The 15,773-nt window shown below is 37.6% G+C and overlaps 1 protein-coding gene across 1 annotated transcript; it reads right to left on the reverse strand.

The window, feature by feature from the left end:
* Positions 1 to 7,642: 7,642 nt before the first annotated feature.
* Positions 7,643 to 15,766, reverse strand: LOC125240325 (uncharacterized protein C1orf198 homolog). The gene is made up of 5 exons (XM_048148212.1): positions 15,532 to 15,766; positions 12,774 to 13,018; positions 11,976 to 12,145; positions 11,240 to 11,404; positions 7,643 to 7,970 (listed from the first exon to the last, which is right to left on the reverse strand). Exons 1-5 carry the CDS (start codon positions 15,661 to 15,663, stop codon positions 7,843 to 7,845), a joined length of 840 nt encoding a protein of 279 aa, XP_048004169.1. The 5' UTR covers positions 15,664 to 15,766; the 3' UTR covers positions 7,643 to 7,842.
* Between the last annotated feature and the right edge of the window lie 7 nt (positions 15,767 to 15,773).

Genomic DNA, 15,773 nt, shown 5'->3' on the forward strand with positions numbered 1-15,773 from the left:
ACACTGACACCTAGTATCGAGTAGTGGTACTGATAATTCACGCTATTTGACGCGTGATTGTCGCTAGATGTCAACTATGCCTATAAAAATAACTCACATTTACTGATGTATTGAGTTACAACTCCTCCCTTATTCCTCTATGCTGTGGAGTCAGCGGTGTGTATAGTTTGATTTAATAAAACATATTTGCGATGTACACTTGCTATTGACAACACAAAAAGTTCACTTATATGATACAAGCAACTAATGTTATTTATGGTCATACTTTCTCAGAGACATACGAACATGTTCCGCTATTTCAGTCAGTTGGCCTAGCACATGATTGGCGCGAGATTTTGTCGCCTAGAGATAGATCACGCGTCTTCTAATTGTATTAATGATAGGATAGGTATATTTTGCGGCGACATACTCTCGCGCTAATCATGTGCTAACCCGGTTGTTGAAAAAAAATGTTGATAGAAGAAGCATGACAAATATATTTACAAAAAAAAACTAAAGATTGGAGTTATTTTCATAGCATACACCATAACACAGTTCTGTTGTCTATGGTAATTGTGGCCACAACTCATTTACATGAAGTAAAAAAAAAAGAAGAGTCCATCTCTAAGTCTGCACATCTGTACGTCATGATTTCAGTCTGATTCTGTAGGAATACAGAGACAAAGTTTTATAATAATTGTTTTCGTAATGATATCCTTATAATCTACATTAAATTTGCATTATCATTTAATTTTGCACTGCAAAATAAAGAATGTCTAGCCATAATGCCAATTGTTTGCACTGTGGTGAAGAAAACTGAAATATCTATCACTCAGAATGAGTGGGATAGAGGTATTAGCTTTTTTTTTTTCACAAGAAAAAACTATTCTCATTTTGGCTAAACACCCTGACCAATAATAATCTTGTTGATACAGTAACACAAAATATCGTCACTACTTTGAAAAAATCTCGTATCTCACGCTGCTCCTCAAAGTTATAACGCAGTAAGTCTATATGTATTCCATACATACTTACTACAATTTTCTTTTCATTGACAGACGAAGATACAAGTTTTCTTTAAAGTAGTGACGATATAGTAGTCTCATTTCGCACGCGATATACCATCGAGGTATACTTGTGCTAAGCCTAGCTTTCTATGCTAATGTATAATACTGTGGATTATAAGGACCTTTATTTTAATAAATAGGAGTTGTTTTATATTGTGAATCATAATATAAAATAAACCAGAAAAGGGTGTTCGTACAAATGCTATCTTGATATTGAAGCTCTTGCCTACATTACAAATTACTGTAGGGTGAGACTTCTTCTTTACTTTTAAATGTATTCTAAAGCTAAATAAAACCTGAACAGAAGTATAATATGACTATGCAGTTATTCACCATGTTGCGAAATTTTATTAGAACTATTTCTTCATACTAAACTGTAGAGGAATAAGTAAGGAAGAGATATAATTCCATACATCAGTAAATGTGAGTTATATGTATAGGCATAGTTAAGTGACATCTAGCGACAATCACGCGTCAACTAGCGTAAATCATCAGTACTGCTACTTGTCAATAGATGTCGCGACGAACGTCTAATGCTCACCAATGGTTACCTAATATTGCAATAGTATTAATCAGTATTCTGTCTTCAATTCCTTCTGCTTGTAATATAAGTTGTAAACTATTCTTATATTATTTTTTTGGCAGATGAGACACTTGACACCTAGTATCGTAGTAGCTATTTGACGCGTGATTGTCGCTAGATGTCACTTAACTATGCCTATACAAATAACTCGCATTTACTGATGTATGGAGTTACAACTCTTCCCATACTTATTCCCCTATGTACTGAACTGTCACATACATCGAAAGTAACAGCGCCCTCTTGACAATAGTCATTTTTGGTCTGGCTTTAGTAATGTTCAGTTTTTTTACTGTACCAGTAAGCACATTTTGAATTAATCCTATCACTTCTATTTGCTTCAGTGGTAAGGCAACCTTATACAGAGTGTAACAAAAATGGTGGTGATCCGTTTAAGGGCGTACTCAGTATCGTATTCTTATCAGGAAAAAGGAGAAGAAAATTTTTTTTTCGCTAAAAAAATTTTCACTTTTTTATGAGCCGATCCGCGCGAATCGGTCGAATCTCCATACAAAAATAAAAAAAAATTTGCGAAAAAAAATTTTTATCCTACTTTTTCCTGATGAGAATACGATACTGAATACGCCCTTAAACGGATCACCACCATTTTTGTTACACCCTGTATGAACAACTACTGAACACTATTTAGTACATTTGCACACACCCTTTGAAATAAAAATTCTTTGACGCCTAGAATAAGTTTACTGCAAAACAAAATTGTCATCTCCATAGTTGTCAAGAGTTGCTTACCTATTGTAAATTGTGTATGTGATTGAAGTTTTTTATGTTCCACAAATCTTGTGTGTTTATAAATTACTAAGCAAGGTCTTGTAAAGATGTACTGCGAAAAGATTTGCCTTCGTATTTTTACGGAAACGTACGAACGTGTCATGCTATTTCAGTCAGTCTTAGTTACTGATGAGCCGACGGAAAGTTTCCATAATTCTGAAATTTTCACATAGGAAAGCTTCGGAAACTTTCCATACTATGTATGGATGGAAACTTTCCATTTCATAAATTTAAATTGCTTTTATTTTTCGTGAAAGTTTCGTGAATTTTTCAAGAAATTTACGATTTTTTTGGAAAGTTTCCGCAACTTGCACATCACTAGACTCTTAGTACAAGATGTACTGACATTGACTGAACTAGCACGAGAAATACGAACATTTCCGGAAAAATACGAAGGATATCCTTTGTACCATGCGCGGATCCGCACTTGATCTGTACTGTTGTCAGATATTTTTAACCGCCCGTGATGCTCATTATGGTTCTTCCACACAGGCTGATTGTAACATTTATAACAGGGCAGTGTGGGAACACCATTATCTAGACTCGCACTACTTGACCATAGAGGCGTGTTCAGATGTTCATGAGCATCTGCGCTGCTGCAGCGAGTTGTGCCTGCTCGTTCACTGAAAAGTTAGCTCCCAACTATGATCTCCGAAGTGTACTAGTTCGTTCTTTTAGTACAGTAGTACACCGAGAGTGAGAGACAAATTGAGCATATGGCGTACAGTAACGCTCGCTCGTACTAGCCGAGAGCTATTCGGCCGTTTTCACGCGCTCATAGTCAGTTGGTTCTTGCTTGGTTGCGGTCGGATCACACCGGATCGCTTTGCTGTCATTGTCACTCCTTGGCTCTTCGCTCCCGTACTGTTGCGCGTGTGTGAGTGTACTAAATGTACTAAAGAGCAGAATCATTTGGGAGTAGTTCGGTCTAGTACAGTGCAGGGAATCGTGTCTTTTGTACTATTAGTACATGTACTACACAAGCCTAGCACCAGTATATCCCATGGTGAACTACGCGTTTGGCATTTTTATTTTTTTGCTGCTTAAAATCATTATTAATAATAACTTGATCTGTTAATAAAATGGAGATGACAGTACTACAAACTTGTAATTACAAATTATTTGTAAAAGATATTGCATTGTAACTAAATTACTTTGATAGTACATGAATATGTTGATTCTATTTTTAAGTTTAATGGTACTTTAAGTATTAATGTAAGATTAAAAGTTTTCGAGATATTCAATTGTTTTTTTTTTCAATGTTTAGTAAGTTTATTCACCTCTCATGCTCAAAAAGTGCACCTTTGTCGTGCTTACACCACATAAAATCATATTTGCTCTAGAGCATAAAAGTAAATTTTTCTTCTAAGACTAAGGTAATCGGTAAGCCAAACAGTTAAAACCTAATGCAGAAGCGTAAGTGTTTGTGATGGCTGGGTTCCCTGGAGTAAATAACCTAACTACAAAATTAAAAATTTGAAAAAACCCCCGAAATAGTGGACCGATTTTCATGAAACATGGCTAAGAACACTCCCGACTAATTCAGCTTTAAAAAAAAAACAAATATAAAATCGGTTCATCCGTCCTGGAGCTACGATGCCACAGACAGACACGTCAAACTTATAACACCCCGTCGTTTTTGCGTCGGAGGTGAATAAAACAACAATTAAAAGCACTATCATATATTTGGATAATACAACATTATAAATAAATGTTCAAAATCGTAAAATAAATGCAATAGAACAATTTCGAGACCACACCAATTGGCACTAATAACTAATATAAACGTGGCTATCTTTGTCTAAATCATAGAGGAATAAGTTAAGAAAAAGAGTTTCAACTCCATACATCAGTTAATGCAAGCTATTTGTAGTGACATCTAGCGTCAAATAGCGTAAATTATCAGTACTGCGACTTGTCAATAGATGTCGCGACGAACGAATTAAAAGTCTTTTCTCAACATTTTTTAGTTAATATCACAATAGTATTAATCAGTATTCTGTTTTCAATTCCTTCTGCTTGTAATATCGGGGAAACCCATAAGTTATTGCACATGAAGCTTTTGGACCATTTAGACAAGGAAAGCCACAAATTATAATAAAATCAGACTTTACTGAGATTCGTACATCATCCAAAATATTTACTACAGCTTGACAAAAAACAGTAGAAATGGATCTATTTTTATCATAGCAACACTTACTGTTCTGATACAAAACTTGACTCAATAGTTGCATAGTTGCCACATGCGAATCTGTTTACATCATAAGAGGAACAAGTAGGGAAAGGGTTGTAACTCCATACATAAGTAAATGCAAGTTATTTGTAGTGACATCTAGCGACAATCACACGTCAACTAGCGTAAATGATCAGTACTGCTACTTGTCAATAGATGTCGCGACGAACGAAAAGTCTAACGCTCAACAATTTTTAGCCAATATTACAATAGTATTAATCAGTATTCTGTTTTCAATTCCTTCTGCTCGTAATATAAGTTGTAAACTGTTTTAATATTATTTTTTTGGCAGACGCAACACTCTTGGCACCTAATGTCGAGTAGTACTGATAATTTACGCTATTTGACGCGTGATTGACGCTAGATGTCACTATTAATAACTTGCATTTACTGATGTATGGAGTTACAACTGTGACTCGATAGTTGCCACATACAAATCGGTTAACATTGACGGTGGCGCCCTTATTTTTTTCTATTCTTTTTTGCCAGTTAAGATTTTTACTGGAACAAGTTTCTCCAACTTAACGTTCATTTTATAGTCTTTAAATACTAGATAATAAATATTACTACAAAAAATAAACTTGGACGTTACATGCAGTTCCTTAAAATATGAGTATCCCACTCAATAACTAAACTAGTGACATCTAGTCAAAAAGAAGACTAGGAGAAACTTTAGCATAGATTTTATGCTTAGAAATTGAGAAAAAAATATCTTGAGTCATCTGGTAAGTCTAGGTAGCTTAGCCGGCAGGGCGCTGGGATAGTGACTCAAGGTCGTGAGTTCAAGTCCCGTCTGAGACTGAGTTTTTCTACTTTTTCTGTAATTTCTAAGCATTATGGAATCATTTACATTCGTTTCTGCTTAATACAACATTAATTTAACTTGTGCATTGCTTGAGAAGTAAAAAAAAAGTAGTCCAAAAAAGCATAAACCCTAAAATATGTATGTATATGCACCCGCTAGTCGGGTCACAGAGACAACATACGTCCTGTATATATATAAAAATCTATATATGAATAATTATATGTATGTCAATACGGGTTAGTGTGTCATACTTGGGTAAGTGTAACTGGTATTATTAACTCCCGATGCAATAACCTAACCACAAAATTAAAATTATAAAAAACCCCCGACCGCGACACAGTAGACCGATTTTCATGAAACATGGCTAAGAACACTCCCGACTAACTCAGCTTTCAGACAAAAAAAACTAAATCTAAATCGGTTCATCCGTTCGGGAGCTATGATGCCACAGACAGACACACACAGAGACAGACAGACAGACAGACACGTCAAACTTATAACACCCCGTCGGTTTTGCGTCGGGGGTTAAAAACGACGTGGTATTATGGCTGGTTTTTAACCCCCGACGTGTCCATCTGTGTGTGTGTCTGTCTGTGGTATCGTAGCTCCCGAACCAATTTTTTTTGTCTAAAAGCTGAGTTAGTCGGGAGTGTTCTTAGCCATGTTTCATGAAAATCGATCCACTAATGTCGCGGTCGAGGGGTTTTTTCAAAATTTTAATTTTGTGGTTAGGTTATTATTGTTTGAAAGCTGAATTACTAATTAGTCGGGAGTGTTCTTAGCCATGTTTGACGAAAATCGGTCCACTATGTTCGGGGTTTTTCTAATTTTTTAATTTTGTGGTAATGTTACGCTACTTGCTTAATAATTAGTGGTAAATGTGAAGGCCAGACACAGTTCTCCGTATGACAAACTTACCCGTATTGACCTTATACTACATATTAAGGGTTAGTATAACTAATTTTAATATTTGGCAAGCGATAATACTAACGCAATCGACGCAAAATAAATATATGTCATCTTCAATTCCTAAAATTATCAGTATTATAACTAGTTGTCATAAAAAAAGATTTAAACTATAATAGTTAATACCTTTCAAACAACAAAACCGGCCAAGAGCGTGTCGGGCCACCCTCAATGTAGGGTTCCGTAGTTTTCCGTATTTTTCTCAAAAACTACTGAACCTATCAAGTTCAAAATAATTTTCCTAGAAAGTATTTATAAAGTTCTACTTTTGTGAATTTTTTTATATTTTTTAAACATATAGTTCAAAAGTTAGAGGGGGGGGGGACGCACTTTTTTTTCCTTTAAGAGTGATTATTTCCGAAAATATTAATAATATCAAAAAACGATCTTAGTAAACCCTTATTCATTTTTAAATACGTATCCAACGATATATCACACGTTGGGGTTAGAATGAAAAAAAAAATCAGTCCCCACTTTACATGTAGGGGGGTACCCTAATAAAACATTTTTTTCCATTTTTTATTTTTGCACTTTGTTGGCGTGATTGATATACATCTTGGTACCAAATTTCAGCTTTCTAGTGCTAACGGTTACTGAGATTATCCGCGGACGGACGGACGGACGGACGGACGGACAGACAGACATGGCGAAAAAAATTACTAGAATTTTATAGACTTTTAACTAGTCTATATTATTTGGAGTTCATGTTGAATTATTGTCATAGCAAAACACAATTTAACTTAAACATTACTTCAAAGGTTCAAGCATTGTTTTACAAGGGGCAAAGCTGCTCTCATAGAAAGATGTTTACCAGATATCACGCTAGATGGCGTTGTACCAAGAGCGTCAATTTCTACATCGCGCTATTCATGGGATGGTTTATAAGGGTTAGGGCCTTATGGACATAGAAAACTGTTTACCAAATATCACGCTAGATGGCGTTGTACCGAGAGCGGCGACTTCTACATCGCGCTAACAACTCCTGCCTGCGGCAGTCGTGAAAAATAACACGCGTCTTTAATGTCCCCCTTACCTCCCTTGTTGCACAATGTACTATTGTTATACAAGGGTGTAAAGTAGTATTTTAACACCGAGTGTGGAATCGAAAAACGAGCAAGTGAAAGGATTCTATAGTTGAACCACGAGCGAAGCGAATATACACGCGATGTAAAATACATTTGCACCTGTGTGTAACACAAAACTTTTCCCTCACTATAGCGAGGAAAGTACAACGCAAAAAACGGGTTTATCACTGCTTCCAGTAGTTCGACATCTGTTTTATTTATTTGAGTATATTTGACTAAATTCAAGGTCAAATAAGGATAAAACACGTGTTTCCGAGGGGGAAATAAAACTGAATATCACGCCTTTTTCTGGTGATATACTAAAAAAGTTGTAGTTGGATAGTGACCTTGATATGCTATTACCAGTTGTCTAAGAAATCGTAACCAGTCTTTGGCACTGAGTCTGTCAACGTTTCCGTAGACTGGAAGTCTGTTCCTGACGACGCTTGGCTAGAGGAGAGCAGACCGCGGTTTTCTTCGGAGAGATCTGGAAAATAAAATTCAAATTTATGTCCCCATATGTACTTAACACAGCAAAAGGGAATGTACAAGTTTCTAATGGGGTGGCAACGCGCACGTGACACTGAGTTGCAGGCGTCCATAGGTTACGGTGACCGCTTTACATCAGGCGGGCCGTATGCTTGTTTGCCACCGACGTAGTATTAAAAAAAAAAAAGAAGAAGAACAAGGTACTAAGTAGGTACATACCACAGAACTTAATTTAGATAGAAGAAACAAATTCATATATTTGTATAGGAGCCGAGCGTGTCAAATTTTGTACTGAAGTTGATTCTTGCCTGTAATTTTAAATATGTCTCAGGCTCTTGATTGTTCATAATTTTTGTGTTGTTGCAATTGAATATCACGTAACGAGGCATTTTTTATGTTTTGGTTGACTTCAACTTACAAAAATTGACGCCCGAAAGCTGCAAGCTACGAGTAAAGACGGACAACTCAGTGGATTTCACTGAGTTCATTTGACACGCTAAGTAGATACGTTTGCTTGATCTATGGTATATATGACATCTGTGGTACATACTTAATGTGATTCACATCAGTTATCTAATTAGCATGGATGAGACATCCTATTTAAGCACGTAGATAAGCTAATGAGTTATACGGCTAACAAAGGACTAGGCCAGTAGATTAATAATAAAACAAACTTTACATTGTATTGAATCATAATAATATTAATAATATTTCAGTGAACGGTCTAATAGCGAAGAGTCTCGACCAACATCTCGAGAGACTCTCGCTAGGTGGTTGGATCAAGGGTCAGATGCAGAAGGCGGTGATCTTGGACACGGCGCGGATAGTCCGACGGTTCCTCTCTCTGCAGCCCTAACCACCGGCAGCTTGGGCCCTGCCCCGCTGCTGGCGGCACCCTAGGTTAGGTTTTTTATAATGTGTTTATACCTGCCTGTATCGCCGCCTGATGGAGAGCGGTCACCTTAACCTATGGACGCCTGCAACTCAAGGGGTGTCACATGCGCGTTGCCGACCCATTAGAAACTTGTACACTCCTTTTTTGAAGAACCCCCATACTGTGTCATATGTCTTTGGTATAGTCAATGACCGGTCTAGCTCAGTCGGTAGTGACCCTGCCTGCTAAGCCGCGGTCCTGGGTTCGAATCCCGGTAAGGGCATTTATTTGTGTGATGAGTACAGATAATACAGATATTTGTTCCTGAGTCATGGATGTTTTCTATGTATATAAGTATGTATTTATCTATTTAAGTATGTATATCGTCGCTTAGCACCCATAGTACAAGCTTTGCTTAGTTTGGGCACAGTATAATAAAGAGTACTATCGTACAGTATGGCCACTCCCGCTCCCCGCTGAAAGTGCCGCCATCCCCTCTCGGTTACTTCACAGTTACCGCCCGTCAAAAACGCGAACAGTCGACCTGTCACATCTCACACATACAGGCATGGTACGCGTTCACTTACACGAGCTTAGACTGTGTGCTAGGAACGCGCCTCTTTCATATATTTGATCGCCAGTGTCCGAGGTGTGGTTTGGGGCTAAGTTGGTCTTTATTATTATTAATGAACACGTGGTATAGATGATCTAATAATAGGCAGTACAATGCCTAACTTAACATTTGTTATGAGTAACATAGCTACGTGTTTTATCAACTACTCGATGTGATGTTGAAACCTTTACTAAGAAATAATCACAGAACTTAATTTAGATAGAAGAAACAAATTCATATATTTGTATAGGGGCCGAGCGTGTCAAATTTTGTACTGAAGTTGATTCTTGTCTGTAATTTTAAATAGATAGATAGATATACGTTTATTTGTTTGTCACAATACACACAGAATACACAAAAGAAATAAGTTACAAAAAAGAATTAGAATACATAATAAGCAAATTGGAAAACAGGAAATTACACAGATTTTTACCATAGCGTACTATGATACTGTGCGCGTCGCAACAAGACAAAAGGGTTACGGCTCAGTATTACGCTACGCCCTGAGGCAGCAGCACTGATATTCTGCCGGAACCGGATCAGATCACGATAACACATAATTGATTGAATAAGAAATATTGTAAAGAGATGAAATTATATACCTAAAATATCTATAAATAATTGCCTATGAAACGAGTGAGATGAATGCTATGATGAAAAGAAATGTGTGTTTGATCTGTTAGATCGATAGATAGTAAAATAATTGCTACAGCTAGAGCTAAACCTGAAGCTAAATCCGGTAATCTGCAACCAGGTAGCCAATAATATGTCTCAGGCTCTTGATTGTTCATAATTTTTGTGTTGTTGCAATTGAATATCACGTAACGAGGCATTTTTTATGTTTTGGTTGACTTCAACTTACAAAAATTGACGCCCGAAAGCTGCAAGCTGCGATTAAAGACGGACAACTCAGTGGATTTCACTGAGTTCATTTGACACGCTAAGTAGATAAGTTTGCTTGATCTATATGGTATATATGACATCTGTGGAAATAATAGAGCGCTAGGCACTGGCACACCTCGGACACTGGCGATCAAATATATGAAAGAGGCGCGTTCCTAGCACGCAGTCTAAGCTCGTGTAGGTGAACGCGTACTATGCTTGAATGAGTGAAATATGACAGGTCGACTGTTCGCGTTTTTGACAGGCGGTAACTGTGAGGTAACCGAGAGCGGGTGGGCGGTGTTTTCAGCGGGGAGCGGGAGTGGCCATACTGTCAATAGTACTCTTTATTATACTGTGGTACCATGATGATGGAGTATTAAAATAACCTAACCACAAAATTAAAATTTTGAAAAAACCCCCGACCGCGACATAGTGGACCGATTTTCATGAAACATGGCTAAGAACACTCCCGACTAACTCATCTTTCAGACAAAAAAAAAATCTAAATCGGTTCATCCGTTCGGAGGCTACGATGCCACAGACCGACACACACCAACAGACAGACAGACAAACAGACAGACAGACAGACAGACAGACAGACAGACGGACAGACAGACACGTCAAACTTATAACACCCCGTCGTTTTTGCGTCGGGGGTTAAAAATAAAAATTTAATTTTTGAAAAACCCCCGACAGCGACATAGTAGACCGATTTTCATGAAACATGGCTAAAAACACTACCGACTAACTCAGCTTTCAGACAAAAAAAAAATCTAAATCGGTTCATCCGTTCGCGAGCTACGATGCCACAGACAGACACACACACAAACACACGTCAAACTTATAACACCCCGTCGTTTTTGCGTCGGGGGTGAAAAAGAAAGTCGGTACTCACCACTGCTACTCTTTGCAATGCTACTTCTATAGTCCTTCTCAAACTTAGTCTCCGAGTGAGGACTTTTAAAGTTGGTCCTGAAGAAATTCTCGCTAGAGGCCACTATCTGAGCCGTCGTGCCGGCGACTAGGCACTCCCGTTCCTCGTCCTTGGACTTGAAGTTACCTGAAAATGTTAGATGAATTAGAAACATGCCCTTCAAGTACAAAAAGTGGTGCTCTAGAACGTAAAATTGTGTCTTTTATAAAGGACATGTTATATAGGCCCAGGGCTATATTGAAATTTTGGATTTTAAGTATGTGATTAGGCGTTTAAAGGAGGTCAAAAAAGACGAGTGGCGTGGGTAACAATTTGAGGCGAAGCTGAAAATTGTTATTAAGATGCCACGAGTATTTTTTGACTCAGTTAAACACCGTTGCATACAATACTTTTTCTACAACCACGCACTTAGTTTTTAATAGTTTTCTTGAATAACTTTCGTGTATTTCACACTGTTTCCTGTATTTTGACGCAAAGGTGTGCACTGTCAGCTCAGCTGCCCAAAGCCTTCCCGCGCACGCGCGCAGTATCGTTATAACAATGCGTTGCCATGGTTACAGAACCGCGCTGATACTGCGCGGAAAGAATGCGGACGCTATATTTGGGGAATAGACTTTTATGTAGGGTTTTAAAGATCTATGCACGACCCTGTAAATGACGAATAACAGTTCGGGAGTAGAAAAAAACATTAACTTACCCATAAACTTGGTAATGAATCCTGGCGACGTGTCTTTTTCCTGAGGTTCCTTATACTTCAATATGTCGTGAGATTTGAGGGCGTTCTTCAGCTCGCTAACCACCTTCGAGTGGGACATCGCAAGCTCGGACATTACGGGGGGCGGCGATGTGGGAGGCTCTTTTGGTGGCCTGGGACAATTAAGCGCAATTAATGAGTGTAAAAATTACGTAAACTAATAGTATACCCACGATGTTGCGCGAGGCCATTGAGATCAAGAAATATCCAAACTTTAATAGACTAGCAAAAATTACAATTTTGAAAAAACCCCGACTGTGACATAGTTAACAGATTTTCATAAAACATGGCTAAGAACACTCCCGACTAACTCAACTTTCAGACAAAAAAACTAAATATAAATCGGTTCTTCCGTTCGGGAGCTACGATGTCACAGACAGACACACGCACAGACAGACAGATAGACACGTCAAACTTATAACACCCCGTCGTGTTTGCGTCGGGGGTTAAAAAAAATTGGAAATATTCATTATCTTGTGAGTCATAGCTACATTAAGAAATACTGTCTTATTTTCGAGATTTTATTTGAGAAAATACTAGTATTTTAAACTTGGAGGGCAATGATATAAAATATACATAGGGATCATCCACATATTACGTCACACCAAATTTCAGGTTTTTGGACCCCTCCCCCCCCCCTATGTCACGCTTTTTTGTATCCCTTTAACAGGGATTGTCACATTTAGTATGACCCCTCCCCCCCCCCTTACACTGTGACGTAATATATGCATGACGCCATACCTGTGTTCGCTCAACACACAAAGATTAAGCTGACTCTTCGTCTGATACAGGAACGGCGCTGAATGCTCATCTCTATATGAAGTGTTCTCATCCTGAATAATCCTCTGCCCGTGGTCTCGACCGAAGAATGACATAAGATCATCTTTCCGGACCGGCGGGTTGTCTAAATCAAACTCTAGCGTGTCGAGTAGAGCGTATTTTAGAGAGATTTCGGGTTTTATGATTGATTCGTTTATTATTTCAGTCTGCAACAATAGATAACTTTATGTCAACTAAACTTTAACAGAAACTAAGATAATAGTTATTTGTTATACAAGGGGGCAAAGTTGTATTTTAACGCCGAGTGTGGAATTGAAAAACGAGCAAGTGAAAGGATTCTATAGTTAAACCATTAACCACGAGCGAAGCGAGTGGTTCGAGAATAGAATCCTGAACTTGCGAGTTTTTTAACACACGAGAAGTAAAATACATTTGCACCCGAGTGTAACACAAAACTTTTCCCCTCACTATAGCGAGGAAACTACAACGCAAAAAATGCGTTTATCACTGCTTCTAGTAGTTCCACAGGTGGTAAATCATCTTTATTACTAGATTCACCTACTTTTATCAATTTTAAAGCAGTTAATTTGACTTTATTCAAGGTCAAATTACTTTATAAAATGCGTTTTTACCCGCTGGTATTAAAGGACAAAACACGTGTTTCCGAGCTAGTGAGGGGAAAAATATCTATCTATAAGATATTTGTTTTAGTACATTTCTTTACATAGATATAAAGAAATGTACTAAAACAAAAGATATTACTACAACAATTAAAAAGTTAAAATGGCAATGGGCAGGTCACACAATAAGAGGGAAAGAAAAGTCGTCTAAAGCGATAATGTACCGGTTCACTAAATACAAAAAGAGGAAACGTGGCAGGCCAAGAAGAAGATGGGAAGATGAGATAAAGCGTGCAGTAGGAAGTTCCTGGACTACAATAACAAAAGACAGAGACAAATGGAAGGAGTTAGGGGAGGCCTTTGCCTACAAAAGGCATACAGACAAAAATTAGGAAATATAATATAATGTGTGTTAACAACAAAATGAAATGTAACAAAACGTCTGAAATAAAGGCTATTTTATTATAAGATAAAATATATTAATCATAGTAGCTTTGTACTTTGAAGCGCTGGTAGCCTAGCGGTAAGTACGTGCGACTTTCATTCCGGAGGTCGCGGGTTCGAACCCCGGCTCGCACCAATGAGTTTTTCGGAATTTATGTGCGAAATGTCATTTGATGTTTGCCAGTCGCTTTTCGGTGAAGGAAAACATCGTGAGGAAACCGGACTAATTCCAATAAGGTCTAGTTTACCCTTCGGGTTGGAAGGTCAGATGGCAGTCGCTTTCGTAAAAACTAGTGCCTATGCCAAATCTTGGGATTAGTTGTCAAAGCGGACCCCAGGCTCCCATGAGCCGTGGCAAATGCCGGGATAACGCAAGGAGGATGATGATGAGTAGCTTTGTACTTTGTATAATTTATTGAAATGAATTTCCATAGAGTAGGTACCTAGTCTGTATCTTTTTTTTTTGATGAATACTTTTGCTTATTAAATTGTATCTTGTTTTTTAATGCCATGTTAATTATAAGATGTAATGTTTTGAAAAGAAGTGGCCCGTCGAGTTTCTTGCCATCCCATAGTGGATCCCCCCTCCAACTGAGGGGGGACTGAAATCTTCTCGAGGCTGAGGCGTAGGGTTAGAGCCGGCGTAGCTTTATTCGACGTTCATAAGCGCATTGTAATATGCCTACTTGGAAAATAAATATTTCATTTCAAATTTTGAAAAAACTGACCGATTTTTATGAAACATGGCTAACAACACTCCCGACTAACTCAGCTTTCAAACAAAAAAAAACTAAATGACTAACTGAAATGAGTTCATCCGTTCGGTAGCTACGATGCCACAGGCAGACACACACACACAGACAGACACGTCAAATTGTGGGTTAAAAATATAGAACTAATATTATATGACTGATCAATTTATGCACAGTGCGGGCAAAAACTTGAATGTGAGGATGAAAACTAAACTTTTCTCCCATTCAAGGTCAATAACATACACCGTGTTTTCTTTTTCGTTTTAAATTCAACATGCAAAATTCGTAAAATAAAATGTTTCATAGACCCTTAAGAATAATATTCAAGTTAGTGTCAAGTGATTGACAGCACATGTAAAAACAAATAACATTGGGAAGTGGTAAAGGCTGTCACACACGTGTTCAGTAATTATTTTTATTTTTTTAATAACTCAATAACTGTAGGAGTTAAGACGCTAGTTTCTTAGAGAAATTAATTGTATTTGGTGAATTTGGTCTAAAGAACCATCCCTTAAAGTTAAAGGAATTCAATAAAAACAGGGTGTATAATGTATGTTTATCACTAAAACGGATATGCATTTATTTTAAGCAGTTTTGGTACCATGTTAAATTAGAAAAACTTAGTATATTATCTCTAATCTCATAATTGATCATTAAAACTGAGTGGCGTGTGTTTCCCTGCTATTTAATGCTCACTAACGTGACTATAATACCATACTATCACTCGAGAAGGCAGAGTTATTTATAATTGCAGGCCATTGCCCTCATGTATATGAAAATATTGCAACGGTGCATGGTTCTTACGAATAGGTTCTTAGAAAGAATCTTACATAAACCTTACTTGAGAATGCACATAGTGGTTAAATAATAGAAAACGGCAAACAAGGAAGCGCAATAACATACCTTTTCCTTCTCAGTAAGCGTATCCCAGATGTTTTCGTAAGAGTTTTTAGCTTCGCAAATGTCTTCGTACATTTTTGAAGCAAGCGGATTCATTGTACGGAAGTAGTCTTCCGCTTTCGCACTTAATGCCATTTTTAAAGGATTTAATTGGGTAATTAAAGGATGTGTGTACTACAATTAATGAATCATGCGTAAATAATTTATTAGAGTACACAAACTACGAACACAACCATCTTTGACAA

This window comes from Leguminivora glycinivorella, chromosome 27, assembly GCF_023078275.1.
Source record: "Leguminivora glycinivorella isolate SPB_JAAS2020 chromosome 27, LegGlyc_1.1, whole genome shotgun sequence".
Taxonomy (NCBI): Eukaryota; Metazoa; Arthropoda; class Insecta; order Lepidoptera; family Tortricidae; genus Leguminivora; species Leguminivora glycinivorella.